The 22,499-nt window shown below is 45.9% G+C and overlaps 1 protein-coding gene across 2 annotated transcripts; it reads left to right on the top strand.

The window, feature by feature from the left end:
- The first annotated feature begins 4,510 nt into the window (after window positions 1-4,510).
- On the top strand, window positions 4,511-10,848 carry MEX3B (mex-3 RNA binding family member B). Of its 2 annotated transcripts, XM_071441393.1 has the most exons (3): window positions 4,511-4,779; window positions 5,574-5,810; window positions 6,783-10,848. In XM_071441393.1, the coding sequence occupies exons 2-3, from the start codon at window positions 5,576-5,578 to the stop codon at window positions 8,195-8,197; spliced, it is 1,650 nt and encodes a 549-aa protein (XP_071297494.1). In that variant the 5' UTR covers window positions 4,511-4,779; window positions 5,574-5,575; the 3' UTR covers window positions 8,198-10,848. The 2 variants fall into 2 exon arrangements, with proteins under 2 accessions (XP_071297494.1, XP_071297493.1); XM_071441392.1 differs by lacking the exon at window positions 4,511-4,779 and having other exon boundaries at window positions 4,865-5,810.
- The last annotated feature ends 11,651 nt before the right edge of the window (window positions 10,849-22,499 follow it).

Below are 22,499 nucleotides of genomic sequence, written 5' to 3'. Positions count from 1 at the left end.
AACTTCAACCTACAAGGCAATTCTGTGACAGGAATTAGATATTCTTTTGTTGGAGAGCACTGGTATTATGGTCAGGGATGTATTATTCACTCGTTTATTATGAGTATTGCGTTTGTGCCTGGTTTTTGCCTAGGCATTGTATATAAACATAGTCTCTGTGAAAAGGAGTTTATAAACAATTACCATTAAAGGGACAATTATTTTCTCTTTCTTCATGTAGCAGCTCTGAGTAGGAGGTGAGGGATGGAGGAGAGAGGAAGCAAAGGTTGTACATGTTTTATGGCCATAATTATAATTAACTATTTGAGAGATTAAAATTATATTAAATTTTAATTATAATTTACTATTTCAGAGATTAGAACTGATTAAAAAAGACTCAAGGTCATGAGGTACCTCACAGATCTATGAGTTATCTAGCTCAGTCTAAACAGATATAAATATATATACAGATATACATCTTCCCTTTTTTTTTTTTTTTTTTTTTTATTCCTTTTTAACCCAGGCCAGTTGAGCAGGCAGTGCCCACGAGTGCGGTGGGTGCCTCGCAGCCCGGAGACGCCGGCGCTGCACCGCAGCCGCAGAGCTGGCCCACGGGCCATGGTAACAAAGAGCTCCAATCCCGCAGCCGCGCAGCGGGAGCGCTCCACTGGGAGAGGAGAGGGAGAGGGAGAGGGAGAGCTGCTCGCGGGAGCCGACGGGAAGGATGGGCTCCAAACACGTCGTGTGAGAGCAAAGGACAGGCAGAAGGGATTTTCATTTCAAACTCTGTTTGGCACGGTTGTTAAACACCACTCCATTCAGATACACTGCGCGATAACCCTGCTTCACAAACGAGAGGCAGGGCGGAACAATAACTGAAGGAGGCCACTCACAACCCTGGTGGAGAGCCTTAAAGTGGGCAGGTGATCTGGCTGGTTAGTTCTGATTTATTACAAAGGCATCTTTATGCTTTTTGAATTCCCTTCCATCACTCGTGTTAAACAAAACTGCATTCTTATAAGGCACTTCATCCCCTCCATGCCTGCACACGCTCATCGCTCGCGTCACACTACCAGCAAAGGCATATGAAGGAAGTGCAGTTATGTGATGCCTATTACAAAAATCTTTTTTGTTTTATTATATTGGAAACAAGCACTTCAGTAAAGCTGCTAGGAACTGGTTCAGGTTTACAGTACTGTATCAACATTTTCAGAGACTGATGGTGACTGTTAAAGGTGTGAGACTTTTTCTGGTTTGCAGCAAAATTGCTTTTCACGACTTGTCCCAGAAGATCTTTGTTTATAAAAAAATATTTTGCAAATGAATTCTGTAGCAGGGAGAGGTGTGGAATTATGGGAATGAAAGTGCTTGTGGAAACATCATCTTCCCATTTTGAAGTTTTTGATGTGACATTCCTTATCACAAGGGAAAGAGGCACTTCTGCAGCTCCCCTATCCCTGAGCTTCTTACCAGCTCAGAAAGGCATCACAAAGCCACTCACTACTCAATCTCCATTTCATTCCTTGTTGTTTATTAACACAACCCTACTGTTGTGAGAGCTTGGCCCATCCCTTAGTAAAAGCCTTCAAAGTGGCTGGAACAACTGGTGAAAAAATGATAAACATTTTCAGCTGAAATTGGTCAGATTATGGATGAGTTGTTTATAAACATCTCGTCCAGAACTGTCAAGAGGTGGAGCTGACATCATTGGAAGATGATAAATTCTGACACGGTGCTCTGAGATTTCACTGCCACCGAATGTAGGTTAATATGGGATTCAATAGGAAATCTGCCTTGTGTACTGCTGCATATTACAGGAAACGAAGGAACTTGTCATTTGTCTGCAGATTGCTAATTGCAGTTTATTGCACATGCAAAAGGTTAATTTGGGTATGTTATCACAGTAATCACATGCACTGCCTCAGATTAAACCATACCCCTACAGTAACTGATGAGCTGGCCTGTGGGATTTGGGACATTATTTTGTAATATTATGGCAAATAAGAATTTTGAGCAAATGCTGTAAGAGTGGGCAGCAGTGTCTTTAAGTGCAAAAAAACCAGAGTTACAAGTCTCTGGTATGAAATACTTTCCCTTAACCCTTAATTTAATTATTCCCTGGGATGCATGTAATTTATTCTTTGTGATAATTGAAAACAGAAGACTCATCTATTCTAAATGAAAATTATATCCTATTCTTATTATTGTTAATGCTTTGTATTTAGAGGAGTATTTAAAGAGCTGAGATGAATTCATGACCTCTTCATGCTAGGTGCTGTATATACACACACAGTAAGCTCACTGCCCCAAAGACCTTACACTTTAATTAAATAAAGGTTGGAGGAAGGAAGTTTTATTACTTCTGTCACAAATGGGAAATGATAACAGAGAGAAACTAAAAGGACTGAGAATTACACTCCTCCTGCACCGAGTCCTGTATTTGCCTGTAATATATCCTCCCTTCCTGCTTTTGTTAAGTTGCTGTAAATTGCTAGGTGGATGGTTGGTCTCTCCCCCAGAGATGGAGTTTAATTCTGTGCATGTTTCAAGGTTTTATGGAACGAAAGGCTTTCTGGAGATAGATAACACTTTAATTTAGACCTGATTAAGTTATTCTGAAGCAATACTTTTGTGGAGGGAGTAGATTTGTACAAATCTGGTGCATGTTTATTGTTGCCATATGAACCTACTGCTGCATAGCTGCTGTGCTCCCTGGGGGCTACGCTCTTGGCACAAGGGGGTTTTAAGGTACACCAGTATAACTTTTTAATTGTTATTATTCCCTCTAGTTTGCTCTTAAACGTCTTCCAAAATAGTAAAAAAGTAATAGTGCTTGAGATGTTGGAGCATTCCTCAGGATTCATGGGGCTCTTGGAACACCAGTGCAGGCTTAGTCTCCCAGAAATGCATCTTCTCTCCCTGCTCCCTGGAAGTACATGCTCATTCTGAAGTGCATTTGAAGCATTTTTAATTGGAGCTTCTAGCTTAACATTAAAAATAAAGCCAGCTCTGCCTGGAATCTTGCTTTGGGAAATTTTTCTATAGAGGAACATAAACCTGAGGATAACGTGTTTCCCTTTTTCTCCTTGTTCAGTACAGTATAGTGACCTGTTTCAGCAGATGGAGTAGGAAGGGGAAGGAAGAAAAAAATGGACAATTCAGGCAAAGAAGCAAAACAAAGAACAGGTAAAATCCAAGCACAACCCAACTCCTCTCCTCATATCCTTGCATTTCATTACTTATGACTCTCACTTTTGGACTCCAACAACACCAATTCCCTACACTGATGTGTCTTTCCCTCATCTCATCCCTGTCCTTTCCTGCCCTGTCTGGTAATGGGTACAGTAATGTTCTGTCTCACAGATTTTAGACTCGTTGAACTGAAAAAAATTGCAAAGAATCAGACTTTAAAAAAATATTATTTTATTTAATAACAAATAGTATTATTTTGTTGCTATAAGTTTTATGGATTCTTGAGCACTTATAAGTGACCTCTTGTTTACCCTATGGAAACCAGCCCTGCTGCCTATGCAAGTAAATCTGTGGAATAAGTAATCTTTTAAATATGAAACCTCAATTTCCTTAGTTGATGGGACAAGCTCAGCACTTAGGAAAGCACATCACCAGTGTGTACCCTTGCTGGAAAACAATCCACTGGAGCTTTGTTATACAACATTCAAACATCCAGGCGAGTTGACAGTAATTTGCAATAAACACTGCATGTAAACAATTACCTGTGACTTGTTACACTTGTTTGTACAGGCAGCTGGCTAAACAGATCTGGGTGCACTTGTCTGTCCCTGTCACACCTGATACTGGAAAACAATTGCTTGTTATAAGATTGCTCTGAAAAAATCAGGGTTTTGTACCTGACAGCTGGCAAGGACTCAGTATGGATGCTTACAGACGGAAAAGTGCCAGAGCAATCAAATGTGATGGTGGTGTTTTTATGACAACGGTGAGGCCACTTTCACGTCTAATCCTCCCATCAAGGGAGATCTTTGTGACAGAGTACTTGACAAAAAAACCCCACTTTTGGTGGTTGAAGGGTCCTGTGCTGGTAGAGGTGAAAGAAAGTAATTTGGTCATACAAGGTCCAAGAAGAGGCAGAGGTGCTTTATTTTCCAGTGGTTTAGCAAGGCGGAGTAAGATGCCGGTGATGTTACGCTGGAGCAGCTGTGCGGGAGGCGTTCCCACCCTTCGGGCTCTTTACGAGCGGACCGCGGTGTCAGGGCGCTCCGGCCGGCACCGGGACACGGCTGCGCTCGGGTCACGGCCCTCACCCCGCGCCCGGGGCGCGCCGAGCCGGGCTGGGCGGGGCCGCAGCTCCCGCCGGGGCTGCAGCGCCCGCGGGGCGGAACGGGAAGCGCCTCCGCCGGCGCAGCACGGGCTCGGGGCGGCGGGGCGGGCTGAGGGCCCGGGCGGAGCGGGCCGTGAGGGCTCAGCCTGTCCCGCCCCGGCCGCGGCCCCGCGCGGGCGCACTGCGCGCGCCGGGGGAGGGAGGGAAGGAGGGGCGCGCAGGCGCGGGGCGCGCGCCGGGCGGGGCCGCGCGGGAGCCGGCGGGGGGTTCCGCGCGCCCGCGGCCGCCGCCCGCGGGGCCGGTGAAGGGGCGGCGGCGCTGCCGGCGCGGGGTCGGGGCCGGTGCGGGGGCGGTGCCGGGGGCTCTGCGGCGCTGCCGGCGAGCGGCGGCGCTGCCGCTCCCGAACCCGACGGCGCACAAAGGGCACCCCCCCACACCCCGAACCAACCCCCCCGCCGCAAAAACGCACCCCAAGCGCGGCCCCCTCCGCCGGCGCTCAGGTGGGGCTGGCGGCGGGCGCTCGGGGGCGCGGGGCTTGGGGGGGGTGGGGGGAGCGGCGGCCGGCGGGCCGGGGCCCGGCATTGTTCGGCAGCCGACAACAAAGAGCGGGGCCGGGCCGGGCCGGGCCGGGGGGGGCAGCGCCGGCCCCTCCGCGCCGCCCCGGCCAATCGCGGCGCGCGGCGGCGGCGCGCGGTGACTGCGAGCGGCGCTTACGCTGCGGCGCCCGGCGCGGCCCCCGCTCCCCGCCCCGCGCCCGCCCGCCTCTCCAGAGCCGTCTGGCTGCAGCAGAGCCTCAGACAGAGGAGGGGAGAGGAGGAAAAAAAAAACGCTGAGTGAGTGGAGTGGAGCCTGGGAGGGGCTCCTTAAAGAAACGCTGCCGCCGCTTGGCATTGTGGCCGGCGAGGAACTCGAGGGGGGGAAGCCATCGGAGCTCCTCTCGCTTATCCTCTTCCCACCCCCCCCACCCCACCCCCAGCCGACAAAAAAAAAAAAAAAGGAAAAAAAAAAAAGCCAACCGAAAAAACCTCGGGGGGGAGTCGTGGGGGGGGTCCTGAGAACATCTTATAAACCGGATTGCACTGAGAGGAGGAAAAAAAAAAGCAAAAAAGATACAAAATATACAAGCAAAAGGCAACAATTCCCCGGTCTCCAGCAGTCGCCCACCCTCCCTTCCCTTCTCTCCTGCTGGCCATCTGCCTTGGGTTCTCCTTTGTGTCTGATCTCTTACTACTGAGCCGAGCGCAGGCGGAGGGTGCACCACACACAGGGACTATGCCCAGCTCGCTTTTTGCAGACATGGAGAGGAACGGGAGCGGCGGCGGCGGCGGTGGTGGTGGTGGTGGCGGGGGAGAGACCCTGGATGACCAAAGAGCCCTTCAGATCGCCCTGGATCAGCTCTCCCTGCTGGGGCTGGACAACGACGAGACGGGCTCCATTTACGACAACGAGCCTCGGAAAAAGAGCGTGAACATGACTGAATGCGTGCCGGTGCCCAGCTCGGAACATGTCGCTGAGATAGTGGGGAGACAAGGTGGGTGCCTGCATGCGAGGGGGTGTGGGGGCGCGGGTCTCCCCTCCGCGCTGCCGGGCGGGCGGCTCAGATGCGACACTGGCCATTCCCAGGAACGCTGCAGCCGTGCGGCGGTGGCCAGTGCCGGCTTCCCCCAGACAAAGAAAGAGCAGCGGCAGACGTGATGTTTCCGAGGAGTGTTATGCATCAGTTTCGAGATGCACTTTCAGCTGCCGGGTTGGGGGAAAAAAATCAGGAAAATAATAAAAATCTGTCCTTTCCTCCGGCTGCAAAAGTTAAGATTTGCAAGAGGAAACCGGAGGAAAATGGGACCTCGGTGCTTTTCCCCCTCCACCATCCCAAAGTTAGAAATCGTGGATTATTTTTTTTAAGGAAGAGAAATGGAGTGGAGAAGTGGAACAATGGGGTTGGAATAAAGCATCCGCAGTGGGGAATATGGCTCATTCGGTACAGCCTCTGCTCCTCACCTTAAGAACTGATTTTATTTTTCCAAAAGCAAAGTGCTGAGCAGGAATGTGGGCTGGCGGGTGTGTTGATTTGTGAGGGCTGCTTGCATTTTATTTTTTTTTTTTTTTCTGGCGGTGCAGTTTTCCTGCACGCTTTTTTTTTTTTTTTAATTTTTTTTTTGTCACTCCTTTTTTTTATTCCCCCCCCCCCCCGTGTTACCGACCCTGTGAACTGCACGTTGGTAGTTTTGGGGCAGTTTGCATGGCAGATGTGTCGGTGGCCACTTGCGATGCCTTTGGGCGTGTGCCAGGGCTGTGGGCTGACATTACTTTACACCGTGACCGAGGCTCCCGGACGAGATGCCAGCGATCACCTGGGGTTGGGGGCAATGTGTTTCGCGGGTGGGTGTGTATTTTTTTTCCCCTCCCTAGCTGCACCCAAACAATGGGTTGTAACCGGTTCTCCCCCACCACCTCCCCTTCCTCCCCCTCCCCTTCGCCCTCCATCTCCGCATCTCGTTCCCAGGTTGTAAAATCAAAGCTCTGCGGGCAAAGACCAACACCTACATCAAGACCCCGGTTCGCGGGGAGGAGCCGCTCTTTGTTGTGACGGGCAGAAAGGAAGATGTGGCCATGGCCCGCAGGGAGATCATCTCTGCGGCCGAGCACTTCTCCATGATCCGAGCCTCGCGGAACAAGAACACAGCCCTGAACGGCACCGTTCCCGGCCCCCCGAACCTGCCCGGCCAAACCACCATCCAGGTGCGGGTGCCTTATCGCGTGGTGGGCTTGGTCGTGGGGCCCAAGGGGGCGACCATCAAGCGCATCCAGCAGCAGACGCACACGTACATCGTGACCCCGAGCCGGGACAAGGAGCCGGTCTTTGAGGTGACAGGCATGCCAGAGAACGTGGACCGGGCCCGGGAGGAGATCGAGGCGCACATCGCCATGCGCACCGGCGGCATCATCGAGCTGACGGACGAGAACGACTTCCACGCCAACGGCACGGACGTGGGCTTCGAGCTGAACGGCACGGGCAGCCTCTGGAGCAAGCCCACGCCGCCCAGCATCACACCCACCCCGGGCCGCAAGCCCTTCTGCAACTATCGCAACGACAGCTCCAGCTCGCTGGGCAGCGCCTCCACCGACTCCTACTTCGGGGGCGGCACCGGGGGGGGCGGCAGCGCCCGCCTGGCCGACTACAGCCCCCCGAGCCCGGCGCTGAGCTTCTCGCACAACGGCAACAACAACAACAACAGCGCCAACGGCTACGTGTACGGCGGGGGCGGCGGCGACGTCCTCTCCTCCCCGGACTGCTGCTCCGAGCTGCCCTTCGACTCGCCGCCCGGCTTCGACCTGGCGCCCGCCCCGCCGCCCGGGGCCGCCCTCCTCTGGCCGCAGTTCGAGCGCGGCCCCGCCGCGCCGCCCTCGCCCGCGCCCTCGCCTGCCGCCGCCGCCGCCTTCCCGGGCGCCGCGCCCGCCAATGCCAACCTGGCGCTGCTGGTGAGCGGCCCCCGGCGCGGCGCCGCCCCGCCCCCGGCGCGGCTCTCCCCGCCCCTGCACGGCAGCGCGGCCGGCACCGAGCACCCGCTGGCGCGCCGGGTGCGCAGCGACCCCGGCGGGCGGCTGCTGGCCGCCTCCTACCCGCTGTACGCCAACGGGCTGGGCGCCCACCTGCCCGGGCTGCCCTCCGACTCCTCCGCCTCCTCGTCCTCCTCCTCCAGCTCCTCGTCCAGCTCCTCCTGCTCTTCCTCTGGCGTGCGGCGGAAGGGCAGCCGCGACTGCTCGGTGTGCTTCGAGAGCGAGGTGATCGCGGCGCTGGTGCCCTGCGGCCACAACCTCTTCTGCATGGAGTGCGCCAACCGCATTTGCGAGAAGACGGAGCCGCAGTGCCCCGTGTGCCACAGCGCCGTCACCCAGGCCATCCGCATCTTCTCCTGAGCGCCGCGGGCCGGGGGCACGAACCGGGGGGGCCGGCGGGGCCGGGGCCGCCGCACGCCGAGGGGCGCGGGCAGCGGCCGAGGGAGGGCTGGGGGGTGGTGTGACAGCGGGTGCATGCTATAAATAATAACGGGCGACTCCATTCTAGTGCTAGGCTAGTTTTTACACTGTACTTTAATACGAAGCTTCCAAAACTCCCCTTTTTTTATAAACAAACAAACAGAAAAAAAAAAAGAAAAAAAAACAGAAAAAAAAATTGAAAGTAGAAGATGCTTATGATGATGACAATGGTGTGTGGACTGTTAGTAAAACGTGCTGGTAGTTCTAGGATGCTTATTACAAAATAATTAAATCTATGGGTGGATACTTTTCTGAATGTTCTTGAAAGGGCAAGAAGTTCCTGTGAAAAACCATGATACTGCAGCTTTATCAGACTTTTAAAAAGAAAAAAGAAAAAAAAAACCAACAAAACTGTAACATATCTCTTATATATATTAAAAACGTTTAAAGGTTTTAAAGATAAATTGCATTAATACAGATTGAAGTATTTTATTCTTTTTTGACTTGAAAAATTATATTTCATATTGCAAAGATGTTTACAAGTATTTTAATTTAAGTTCAGTGAACTTTTTGTAGCTGGGTTAAATCTTTTTTATTTTAGTATGGCCTTATGGCAAAGAACACTGTATTATTTTAATATCACACAATTGTGAACGGAATTACAAACCATAAAATGTGTAATGCTTTGAACAGTATTCTGTTGGGATGGAGATTTTATAGGTTCAGAAAAAAATCTTTTAAATCTGCTTCACCCAGCATATTTTCTATTCAGTGATATAAAGCATATTTTATTCTATATTATTACAAAAATGGAAATGTATAAACATATGTCAAAAGGAACTGTTGAAGCTTTCTAACATTTGTATAAATAGAATTCAGTGGAAATTACAAAAATTCTGTTGCACCACTATAGTTTTAGTATTTCTATTTTAATACATTTGTTTACCACTTGTTTATGTATATGTAGGTGACGTTACTTGAGCTTAAATGTACTTTACTGAGCAAAGTTTAAAAACAAAGTATATTTTATTTTATGATAAAGGGCCTTTAACCTCATGGTCAAATACTAATATTATATTTGCTGAGACAAGATTTGAAATTGTATCAAGAGTTTTATTTTTCTGACATTTAAAGTTCTACATAATAAAAGTAAAACTTAAGTAATGGTGCTACTTCATGTTTTTTTAAGTATTTCTATATAAATAAAATAAAATATTACAGAAAAAAAGGTACTCTGTGTGGTGATTTGATTTCATGTGCTGAGAGTTTTTTCTGGAATTTTTGTTTCCTGCTTGTATCAGTGAAACATGTTGGGAGTTTAAACTGTGTCATGCTAATGTTGCTGGAACTTGTGCAGGCTTCCAGAATAATCCTGCCAGCTATCATACCTTATAACATGTTTTTAATGAAAAAAATATGAGTTTTTTTAATATGTGTTATATTGCTGGGGTTTTCCACAGCACAACGTCTTATTTTTTTTAAATAATTTCTAGTCATGAAAAGTACTTGGGTTTGTGTGAATTGTTACTTTTGGCAGACAAAGCATAGGAAGTAGGAAACTGAAAAGCAGCTGAAGGAGGGAGCAGGGGAGGCTCCTTTGTTGCCCTGTGCTGATGGAGGCTCTGGTCCCTGCCGTGCCCAGGGACCTCAGGACTGCGTCCCAAACTTGGCACTTCTGGAGCGGAGCAAGGGCTGCAGTGGCCTCCCTGAGTCCTTGACAGTGGTATTTGGCCCGTGTGGCTGGGCTAATTGGTGTTGACAAGCTGATTGGAATAACATATTTACTGCCCTGTAAGGTTGGTTTGGCATTGCTGGTGCCTGCAGTGGCGTTGGCGCGAGGGACGCTGGGCTGAGCCCACGGACACACCAAACAAGCCCTGCAGGACTTGTGCTGCTCGGTGCAGTCCATGGGAGCGAAGTGGCAGTTGGCTGATGCGTGTTAGAGCAGATTGCAGAAGGTGCTGCACATCCCTAAATGCTTCTCTTAGAGCTTCCATCGCCCTTTTCAGTGGGTGAGAGAAAACAACAAAGGAAACGCAGAGTGTGTAGCATATTTCATTTGCCTTACTTTGTGCTTAGCAGTGTATGGGCAGAGCTGCTCTGCTCTGATCTCCTTTATGGACTCCAGAGCTGCTGGTTGGGTGGGAAGGGGGAGGAGTGAGGATGCGGCAGGGGATGATGGGATCTCTTTGTTTGATTTGATTTGATTTTTGCTTCTTTCATTGAACTGTGGTTGTGGTATCATCCGATTTGTAGAGCTACAATCCCTCACTGAGTGTTGCATCTATCTCAGGAATCTTGGAGGTTTGGATGGGGGGCAGAAACCCCCCACCCCAAGGCTGTGGAAAAGAATCCAGAGAGTGGCAGAGAAGATGTGTTTAAGCAGTACAGACACTGAAAAAACCCTTGGCAAAATCAATTGCTTTAGAGATCAGGGAGTTTAAGTCCGTGTGTATATTTTCTTGATGATGGGTGTTTAGGAAATGCTTTCAAGATGCGTCAATCAATTTCTCATGTCTGTGTAAACATCCTGTGCAGCTTTCAGGGAGAAGTTGTGAAAATGACTATAAATAAAAAAGTGAATTTGATCACTTCGTTTGGTTTTCAAGCTTAGTGAAACCAAAAGGTAAATAAGATGAACAAAATGTGAAAACTAAAGTCTCCTCCTTTTCTTCCCCATGATGTAAAATCCTGCTGTGTCCCTGGTGTTGGCAGTGGTGCTATGGATGGCTGTGGTGTTATGGATGGCTGTGAGCAGCCTCTGGAGAACACCCCCTGGCCAGCAGCTCAGGAATGCCCTGGCCTGGGCTGCCCAGCCTGTCAGTAAATCCCTCATTGTCCATGGTCATCTTGCAGGACTTGCTGTTTCTTTACCAGGTGGTGGCAGAAACAAAGGCAATCCCCTCTTGCTCCATGGCTCTGGCTGCCTTTTCTGCCTCTGCACGCTGTTTGAGCCCCTTTACGTGCTCCATGTGCATGTTGTCTCGAGAGGGACAGAGGGGCTGTAGTGCCTTAAAAACTGGTTGTGTTCACTCCTCTTTGGGAATTATTTTGCCTGCAGAGGAACCAGTCTGGGTTACTCTTGCTTTGTCATCCAATGAGGGCCTTATGCCCAGCCTTTCAAACATGATGCCCTGTGGTGGTGGCAGAGCCAGGGGGCTCAGCAGCATTCACCCACCTCAGGCACCTCCACTGCCTGGACCCTCCACTGCTGGCAGGGCTGGTGCATCCCCTCTGTCTGTTGGAGGGTGTTTCAGGGTGTGCTGGCACATGTGGTGTCCATCCTGCCAGGTCTCATTGCTTGCTGGGTTGCCCTGGTGTGCCCTGAGCCCAGATCTGCTGCCAGAGTGGGGTGTAAATCCCCCATCCTTGGCCAGCAGAGATGAGCTCACGGGAGCAGGGCCGGTGTGGGGAGGAACGTGCAGGCTGCCCATGTGCTCTGCTCTGGATTTATGCTGTAGGTCAGTCCCTCAGAGTGCAGAGGCCATAAATCAGTGCAGAATTTGTCCCAGGGTCGGGAGCCATATGGTGTGCTGGAGCAGGAGAGGAAGAGGGATGCCCACACTGAAGGAGAATAAAGGCCTGTGTTCGGGGCCAGAATATTTCAAAGCCTGAGAAAGGGGCAAAGTTCAGTTTCTAATTGAGTGCTTTGAAATATATAGATGTATATGGTCAATGTTTATCTTCCAGAACAAAGCTCACTCTGTTTGTCCAGTGGTTGTGTGCCGGTGCTGGGATCTGTCCCTGGGGGTGTCCAGCCCAGGGCTCCTGGGTGCTGGGGGCTCTGGGGGTGTGGGTGCCCCTGGCACGTGCCAGCAGCCTGGCCCTGCTGGCCCAGCCCCTGCTTGGAGGCACTGGTGAGGACCTGCACGTTTGTGGGAGTTTCCTGGCTTTCCCAACACATTTGTATGGTTCCCAGTGCATGTACACATCATTATCTCAAACTAGAGTACATTTACATATGTAAGAATTATTATAGACAAAGTCCTAAGTTTAATTATTCCTCTGTCCATATCTTGTACTTCACAGAATTTGCATAACAATCAGACATCAAAGCCAGAACCCTTTACTGGAAGAGAGGTCTTTCTGCTATATTATTTTAATAAAATCAATCATAATGATCAATTAAACCTAAATTTACTCTTTAGATTTTTTTCCTGCGAATCTATTGAAATGAGAGTTAAAAGCAAACTTTAAATTTAGCAATAAGAATCTAACACAGTAAGGTATTTAAATTGCTTTTTGTTTGATATTTCTCACTCCTCTCTGCCAACCCCATCACGCATCTCTTTTCCTCCACTCTCCTTGTCTTGCCTTTTGGAAGTTGAAATGGTTCTTTGCTGTCACTGAAGTGAATGTGGGTTCTGCTGCTGGAAGAGCAGGCAGGTGAGTATTGCATTTAATTGATCTAGAAATAGCAAAAAGGAATTATTCACCTTGCCTCTGCTTATTTGTGTTTCCTGTAACTCGAGTTGTCTCTCGAGTGGAGATGATTTAATTAGAGAACAAAGACTATTTTAAATCTAAGCTAGGCAAGGGAGGCTTCAGTCTGTATAATCATTTGCCTTTCTGGTTTACCTGTTTATGACAGTCTACCTGGAAGTGCCGAAGGACCCGAGTTTGCAGGTGAATGTGTGCTCTGCCCAAAGGTGAGTGATGTGGAAGGCACTCCTGACTCCTGTGCTCTCCTGCTTCATACCCAGGAAACATAAAGTGTTACATATAAATGTGATCAGATATCCAATATGTACTTGTGCACACAACTGACTGCATAAAATCATCCAGAGAAATCATCAATTAGAAAGTATTTCCCTTTTTAGTGCATTGGTGTTAGCAGAAACTTGCTGTAATCATGGAAAAACTTGTATTGCAGTTTTATTACTTAATGGTAGGGTTTTTAATGAAGCTTTCACAGTTGGATATATGAAATAATTATATCTCATCTAAGTTTTAACTTTGATTAAAAAGCAAAAAGCTTATTTGGTATTAGTGAGATAGGTTCTATCGTGATGTGCTTCTCCTGTGCTGTATCAAGCACTTGGTGTATGAATTATTCTTTAATGTTATCTGTGCAGATAGAGCACATGCAGCTCTGACTGTGCCCCAGGTATATATATGCATGCATGTACAATACTGGGAGCACCACAGAGCCCTGATCTTGTAAGATTTGTGCAGTCTTGGGAAATAGCATCTATCATGAGAAATTGAATTTGTGTCCTTAAGGACTATCAGGTGGGGATGTGGCTACAGAAGCCATGAGTATCTGCCCTGGGTTGCATTTTTCTGAGTTTAGGGCTCTGTGAAATAGTAGAATTCAGTTCCCCTCATAAAGTAAACTGGCAAGTAAGGTTTGTTTGCATATATACACTTATCCAGGGCACACAGGTAGTATTTCTCCCTAATGTGGGTTTCATGGTTCTTTTTGTTAGGGATTTTTTTTTGCCCTGTCTTTTGCAACAACTTATAGCTCTCCACTGTTAAGATTATTGTTTAGGAAAATCAGTCAGTTATAAATGAAAGTTAAATACTTTTATATTAAGTGCATCTTATACCTCTGCCATGGCAAATACGATTGATTAGCTGTCTTGAGAAATTTATAACCTTTGATAAGATTGCAGCAAGAGAAGTGCTTTGTAAGTTTTCAGTAGAGAATGGAAAGAGACTTTTGATGTTCCTCATTACTGGTTTTCCACTTGTGATGGAGATAAAATACAGTAAAGTGCTTTTTCCTCTTATGTATGAGGGCTCTTCTGCCTTTCATACCTGGTAGAATTGTGTGGTCCACTTTGTATTAGTATGAATGGCAATTGCCTTGTAAATGTGGTGGCCATTAATGGGTGAATAGTCTGTCATCTCTTATTTTGTCCTTTGTCTTTATGTTTTATTCACTTTTACCCTCTACAAAAGAGCTTTAATTTAGATCTCAAACAGTAGCAGTGCTTCAGTTCATTATAGACCTAGTGGCAGTTTTATTTCATTTTGATGTTCTTTATATTTTGATGGGTGTACAAAACAGTAGAAGCCATTTTAATCAAAAGAAAATTTCAATGAGAGCATGACCTGTAAACAGTGGTTTTGTAAGTCACAAAAGTTTCTGTTACACATTTGGAAATTATTTCCATGATTTAACTGCAAAGGGCAAGTAAATCACCCCCCTCTAAGAGTTAGAAAAAGGAGTGTTTTTCAGGATCTTTAGTTCTTTAACTGACTCATTGTATCATCTCAGCTAATTAATTTCACCTTTTCTATGCTTCAGGATTTCCATCTGTGAATGAACTAATGACACCTACTTACAGGCAGCATTGTGAAGATTAATGAATTGACATTATTGAAGTATCCTGAGGTAGAAGTCCTGATGTAAGTACAAAGTACTATTACTGATGCTTCCTAATTAATCAGTCCACAATCCAGCCTGTGGAATCACATTGGTCTACAGCAAACAAACACTGGATTATACTTGCAATCTGTGGGTGGGTTTTTTTCCCAGATTTACGGTTTTAAATGTTATTTGAACCACCTTTTTTGGGGAGTCTAAGAATCTCCCACCCTCCCGCGGCGCTTAGAGGTGAGATGGGCTTGTTTGAGGAGAAACAGGTGATCCAATGATACATGTATCAGCCTGGAAGGTTTTACTGTGGATACAGAAAAGCAACTTCAGCCTGGGATTTTCTTGCCTCCTCTGGTGCAACATTAGTAACACTTTAGGCATGCTGTCCTTTAAAATGGGGATGAAAATGTTAGTGTTACCAGGACCATCCAGAGTCCCAGCAGGGGCTGGATGTTCCTGCAGGTGAAGGTGGGTGGGAGGAGTGATGCTGTGCACCAGGAAATGTCAGAAGGGAATTGATGCTGTGAAATTGTTGGCAATTTATGCGGATAACAAGGTCCATTCTTACTCCTCATGGCTGGGGCTGCTGTTTCCATACAGATATGGTTATATCTGTGCAAGTCTTATACTACATGTTTAAAATTGAAAAAATAATTTAAAAAAAAGCTAGTTGAATTTGTCTGAGCCTTGCCCTAATTAAATAGTATGAAACATGTACCTAAATTCTCACAACTTTGAGTACATAGTTGACAAAAGAGGTGAATGCAGTTGCTGCCTGTTTCAATTTCCAGAGACTGGTCACATTCCTAAATGTCTTCATACACTCCTTGTTGGAAATTGAAGTCACAAGATTTTTTTTTTGAGTTATTTGTAACTGTTACACAAGTGCAGACAGGGAGGTTTAAAGTTTCACAAACATTTGTATTTCTTTCTAGTTATGTCACTTCTTTAAAAAGAAGAGTCTATCACGTGCAATTATGAAACTGCTTCACGTTTGACACAGTTGAAGATGTTTTCAGGCCACAAAAATGAAATTTTCTATGACTAATTTAAATTAAAACCCCACTCTGGCAGAACATGTCCTCAATCTTTGGAGTCACATGGTTCTTGGAAAACTCTTCCTTGGCTGTGCAGGAGGTCAGACTTTTAAGGAGAGAGTCTGTGCATAAATGTGCAGTGCTGCTAATGAGAGGAATTTCACACTTCTCCCCTCTGCCTCAAGCTCTGTGTTCATCCTGCTGCCTGCTGCCTCTGAAGCCTTTGGAATTAGATGTTATAATGAGTGCTGGGCCATCACTGAGCCGGTGCAGCCCATGCTGGAGCTCTAGCTGGGGACATGGCTTCCAGGAGGTAGGGTCACCCACTCTGCAAAAACTAGTAGTACTTAAAAGTGAGGTCTCCTGTTTGTTTCTGAGAGCATCTCAGCTCTGTGGCTGCCCTTCCTCTCCCCAGTGGTGATTTTCAAGCCAAACAGCCCTTTCATCATTGCTCTGGCTTAGCAGCAAAGTTGTCTGTTGATAATAGCAGGCTTCACTTCTTCCCCAGCTAACTGGTAGTCAGGCAGCCAAAGAATGGCCTATCCAAAATTAGGATATGCTCAATGCACCATCCGCTGGTGTTGTTCCCATCAGCCTAATTACATGACTTTTGGGTCAGACAATGTCTCATTGTGTGGCCCTTGGCAGCTAGGGGATGCCTAATGCTGCATGAATGTCTGATGTGGAGTTTGATGGCTATGACCGAGGCTGCAGCTCCTCACTGGAATTGAAAACATCCGTGGAGTTTCCATAGAAAACCAGGTCAATGGTGCAGCCATATAGCATTAGCCCCAGGGAAAGCCATTGCTTGCTTGTTGCCCGTACAAATCTGTGCAGGGTGGGCAGTTCATGGTGCATTTCTCTTTCAGGTAAATGACAGTTAAGGAGTCAGATTGATTTAGTCTTTAGTGACCTAATTCAGAATCCTAATTTATGGCAAGCACCATCCCACGTCCATTTATCTCTATCTTTTCTTCTATTTTATGCATTTAAGAACAATTGTGAAGTATCTTATGAACACTGCAAGCACAATGAAGATGGCTTTGTACCCATAAGTTTAAAAAAAGTAATTTTATATTTTCTTTGACTGCAAAAATTTTAGGTAGAACTACCCTATCTTTTTGCTTCCTGTAAAAGCCTGCCTTTTTTACAGGCAAAAGCAAGGTATGAATGTAAAACACAATTCATTGTAGATGAAGGCTGTAATATGCTTGTTCATTTCAAAGGAGAATGTATAACTAATTACATTTTAATTGAATCTCTAACGTCAACAGCTGTTTTTAAAGGATCTTTTAAAGCTACATTTATTTTTAGTATTTAGTATAAGATTGTCTTTCTTTGCACACATCTCTCTTCATGCATTATTGCCCTTTAGAAAGTTTCCCTTCTTTTAAAGTATCAGTTAATGCTAGCATACATTAAAGACTAAGCTGGTAAAACTTGGTTTTAAGATGCTTGGTGTGACTTTTTTGTGTGGAGAGGAAAAAAAATATGACACCACCAAAAAGCACTTTGTTCTCTTTTTCTCCCAGAAGTAAGAGGTTCCAGTTGCAGCCCAAAGTGCCAAGGCCAGTTCTCAGCTGCTGGTGGTTTACTGATGGTTGGCTGGCTGTTATCAGTTCCTCCACAAGGCAGCTGCTAATCACAATAAACAGCAAAACCATCTCTTTAGTCGAGGCAGCTACACTGATTTAGTCCTTCTCTGATAGAGCAACAGCAGCATCTGTGAGTATCCTTTAACTTAGAGGGATCAAAAAACAACTAACTGCTGTTCATGTGAAAAAACTTTGTTAAACTTAGGGGTTTATGTATCAGGGCTTGGTTCTGTTGATTTCCTGGGATGTGAGTTAAAGTTAAACCCACTCCCCAACACCTTCTCTCTGCTTTCACCAGAGGGGTTTGTTCATGTCCCAGTGGGTTTGCAGGAAATCTGTGTCTTGCTGGTCATGAGCAGCTCTTTCCCTACACATGCTGGGATTCCTGCAGCTATGGAATTTACCCAGAGAGAAGATACCCACCTCTCCTCTTGAGAACTGGATATTTTTGTATGGTTCAGAGTCTTAAGCACTCCAGAAATGGAGGGAATTATCTGAGAGATGATTGCTGTATTGCTGTGCAGGAATATGTAGCTAATATCTGTTTACTGTTTTCTGTATAATTCTACAAATTCTGCTCTATTTTTCTGTAAACATCAAAGCCTAGTAATCATCAGAGCCCTGTGTTGGTTTTGGAAGGTAGTTTCATTAGAGATTGAAATGGCAGTGTAGTTGCTAAAATTTCATAAGCAATAAATAAAAATTCATTATTTCTTGCAGAAAACTATGCAGTAGGCTCAGAAAGACTTGACATCTGAGGCTAGGATGGTAATGGATGTAGTGGCAGTAAAATAATTGCAAATCAGGAAAACTGGTGAATCTTCTAGTTAACACCTGCAAATGCATGGTGATTATGTTTTCACCAGTAAATGAAGATTTGTGAAACCTGTGATTTGCAAGAGCAAAGTTGACCCCTTGTATTTTAGTGTTAAATCTCTCTTGTCTCCTTATAAGTGCGCTGCTTCTAATTTTGATTTTGTTAGGCAAGTGTAAATCACAGTTAACACTGGTGACATTGCTGTAATTGCAAATATCTGGAGTCAGTGTATTTGAGAGAAAATTAGACCAGTTTGGTCAGACTCTTTGGAGGGGGAATCTCTGAAAGCAGAATAAATTCATTAAAATGATAGGAGCTATCCCTATCCTGATGCTGCTGTAAATGAGAGCTGAATCTGACCAGCTTAGCACAGCAGCCTAAATAGGATTTTTAATGAAGCATGCACCAGCTCTTACATAAAAAGAGCTTCTTTTGTTTCAATAGTGTACAGCAGACTGAAATACCAAGATGTGTGGTGTTCCTTCAGCACTCCAATGTCCACTTCAGCCTTTCCTGGAACAGCTCAAACCATTTTAATGCACTGATGGGGCAACTGAGACTAAAAATGATCCTTGGGGAGTTTGATTTAGCTCTTAGACAGTCTTGGCTTGATGTATTATGTTCCTGTGAAGGTAAGTTAAATGCCATTAAAACATGTTTAAAATTCTGGATTGGAGAGCTCAGTAGAAATGTGAAGCATCTTGTTATGTTAGATGCTGTGGAATTAGCACCATGGTTTATCCTAGCATTCAGCAATAATTTTTCTGTGCTGGGGCAGAAAAACAGATCCAGTAAGGAATGTGCCACAGCTGGGCTGATGGAGGCTGCAGTGAAACAGCATTTTGATTTGTTGTGTTCTCAGAACTTTGCTTAATGTGTTACTATTTCTTCTTGTTAGAGCTGATTGAATCACATAAAACTGAATTCCAGGAGCTGAATAGCTACATGGCTTTGTATTAGGAGACATACCCATCACTCCAGGATTGCTTTTCTGGTGTCAACAGCCTGTGCTGAATACCAACAGCACCCAGGGATGTTCTTCTGTATGGCTGGGAAAATGCACAACACTTTGTGCAAAATAAACATGTCTTGTATGCTGAGTTGTTGAAAAGTTGTGTAACTTGCCTGGTGTCATTTTCAGTAATATTTGCCAGTGGACTCTATATACTGACTCTTAGACCTACTGTCATGTTGGATTACCATTTCTATCAGATAAAGCAGTTTTTATCTGTGTGTTTTCATTGGTAACACTTGTTCAGCTCCTGTGTGGTGTTTTATCCAACCTCTCTCTTGCCTTTCCCCTCTCAGCTCAGGGCTGTGTGCAGATGGGTTGTGCAGAGGGACACTGAGGGTTTGCCCTGCTGCACTGAAACTCTTGGAGTATCAAAAGTCATGCCAAGGCATGCTTTCCTCCTGATCTCAGTGGATCTAGGGTTTTCCTGCCACGTACATTTGCTGCCTGGACAGCTAGGAATTGTTTGGTTGCCTGTGTGCTCACACACATGAGGATACATGGAGCAGGTGTGTTGTGTGTGGCTGAGAACGCAGGCAACACGTGTTGCTTCTGTCAGAAACATGCTTTTCCTGCTCTGAAGGCTATTCAGGTTATCTGTGTATAATATCATGAGCTGGAAGAGAAAGGGAATCTGTGCCCTTTGAAGAATCTCCTCCAGTTTCTCTTCTGTCTCCCTTCAATGTGATACATGTGATCTTCCATGTGATTCACATGTTTTTTTTTTATCTCTTTCCCCCACCCTCCTGTTGCTCCAATCTTACAGGCAGTAAGAGTCTGGCTTTGGGCTTGCTGGAGGTTGCCAATTTTAATTTCAATGTGTTACTGGATTTTTTGGCTCTGGAGCAGAAGCCAGCCTGTCTCACAATGGCTCCTCTTTGCATTAGACACTTCCAGGTTAATAAGTGCACTGATGCACTTATTAAAACCTTGGTTATTTATTCATTTCCTCTCTACTATCTTTAGGTATACACCTGGACTTGGAAATGATCAGTCATGTTTTTTTCATGTTGCCTTGCTCTTTCTGTTCTCTTATATCAGCATGGAAATCCATGGTGTTGGTACTGGAAACACCATTTCCAACCCATTTATCTGTATGAGTTGTCTTTCTGGATTATCTTTTCTGGTGAAAACCTTGAAGATGCCATGGCCTTTCTTTCTTTCCTTCCTGACTCACAAAGATATAGCAAAACTTTCCCAAACCTGGCAAGCAGCTACCTGAGTGTGTTGAGCACTTGCAGGCACAAAGTTAGAAATGCAAGTTAGGGAAGAGAACTGGGTAGAATAAAATTTTTGAATCCAGACCTTCCAGTTACACAGTGAGATGTGCTTTATTTCAGAGAAATGAGCATTTGCAAGAGTGTGCCCGGGTGTGCATTTGCAATCACCTGAATCATTTGCTGGTATCTATCTAAACAGGTGTTGCTAAACCTCCTAAATTCAAATAGTTTAATTTTGAGGGAAAACCTACTGGTACAAACCAGTCTGGAGCCACTCTTCTGCATGCAAATGGGAGAAGGGAAGGTTTGTTTAGAAGTACAAATGTAACAGACAGAGGAAAAGGGGGGAAAGGGAAGAAAGGCTGGAAAAGCAACAGAGGGAAAAGCCAAGTGTTGGGTAAAAAGACTTCCTTGGAGAATTCACATCATTGAGGTGAGTACACTGAGGACCACCAGCACTGCCTTCTAAAAGCTGCTTCATTATTGGAAATGAATGGAAAATCCTCTATCAGATCAGTTGGTTCTTTAGATGGCACAAAACTCAGCACTTTCCACGCTGTAAATTTAATTTGCCTTTTTTTTTTCTTAGCATAAAATTTGATTAGACTCCAGGAAATTCCTTAGAATTTCAGGAGAAGGGATGTGATGCAGTGCTGGGGCACGGCCAAGGTGCATTTTCACAGGTGTTCTGATCATTAATGAGGGGCTGTTCATGATACATGTTATCACCTGGTGAGATAAATGTGATCTGAATCAAGAGGCAGCACAATCACACTTCTGTCAAATTAGCCTGGATGAATGATGCAAAGTTTATGCAGCTTTATGTTTTCAGATCAGTTTTATGCCTGCTGTGGGAGGACAGCTGACAGTGAGCCAGGCAAGGTTAGCAGCTGATCTGGTGTAAAGTCTTCCAGTACAGTCACCCCAATAAAAAATTTTAAAAGAAGTTTGCAAAGGCAAAGTGCATTTGCATTGGCTCAGTGCTCTCCATCCAGTGGTCACAATGTTGTGTAATACCATAAAAGCAGATTTAGCTTCTCTTTAGGTCACCAGCACAGCTCCCTGAGGTTCAATTTTCTAGACCTAAGCAAGGGCTTAGGTGACCCCAGGCTGAGCTCAGCACATGGAGGGGCAGCCTGGCAGGTGCTGTGTGTGTGTGTGTGCAGAGCCTCATATTGCATCCTAATAGTGATGCTTTTTCAGAAAACTTTATGCAAGTTGTAATTCTGAAAAGCTACCTGCAGATGTTTCCTGCAGGTACAGCAAGCTGGAGAAGAATGAGCTCCCCTGAAATGGCAGGTTAATATCTGAGTTTTTATCAGTGTTGGTTGCATTCCCTGGAGGCAGCTGTTTAAATCTCTGCTGATTTCCAAATGAGTGTTAAGGGCTTCATCTACCCAGCTCCTTCTTCCCTCTGTGCCTCCTGCAAGAAAGCTCTGACTCCAAAAAAGAGTTGAGGGATTGGATATCCCATGTGGGATCACTGAGCCCAGCATGTTATTCTTTATTCTCTCAAAGATTGAAAGTCATTAAAAGTAAAGATGATAGATAAGTGGTGTTTAATCAAGAGCTGTCTTTAAGTGGGTTCAATTGTGAAGTGGCAAAGGGTTAGAGAGGCTAATTTCCTTGTTATAAATGGGTCCACTTAAATTTGATCATTGGAAAGGGTAATCCATGTTTTCTGGAATAAGGAAACATCAGTGCTATAAAAGCAGACCACTATTTTTCGGTGGTTTTCCCCAGTTTTAGTGTTGGGGGGGGTATGTCTCCTTTACAAGACAATTTGAAACAAATAGAGAACCTGTAAATACTGGTCCAGCATTTTAACCTCCCTGAGTGTGGGCCTGGTGCCAGGTTTGTCTGTGGCTTCTCCCCTCAGTCAGGATCTGATGGCAGTGTGAGCTGCTGTGATCACCCCCTGCTGCACCAGGGCCTCCTCAGAGAAAGGGGCTGCTCTGGAATTGCACCCAAGGTCCTTCTCATGGTGCTCATGCTCATTACTGACAGGAGTAACTGAAGAGGCTTCTCAGTCTTCTGCTGTGCAGCTTTGGTCAAATAATTCCATATGTCATTGGGTTAAAAGATATTTAACAAAAGGTTTGGAGCAATCCCCCCAAAAAAGCAATAACTGCAAGAGAAATTTCTCCCTACAGTTTCTCCTAGGAAAGCTTACCTAGGTGTGCTTTTGTCACATGGCTGCTCTTGTTCAAACCTGCAGAGGAAAAGGGGAAAT

This window comes from Agelaius tricolor, unplaced genomic scaffold (genome assembly GCF_023055355.1).
Source record: "Agelaius tricolor isolate 1412-34295 unplaced genomic scaffold, bAgeTri1.0.p SCAF_16, whole genome shotgun sequence".
NCBI lineage: Eukaryota > Metazoa > Chordata > Aves > Passeriformes > Icteridae > Agelaius > Agelaius tricolor.
This window is presented reverse-complemented; position numbering and strand designations above follow the sequence as displayed.

Excerpts from the sequence above, each read along its gene's own strand:
- MEX3B (XM_071441392.1), top strand. The coding sequence starts at position 5,552 with ATGCCCAGCTCGCTTTTTGCAGACATGGAGAGGAACGGGAGCGGCGGC. Across the intron at positions 5,811-6,782 it reads TGAGATAGTGGGGAGACAAG|GTTGTAAAATCAAAGCTCTG; the intron begins GTGGGTGCCTGC and ends TCTCGTTCCCAG.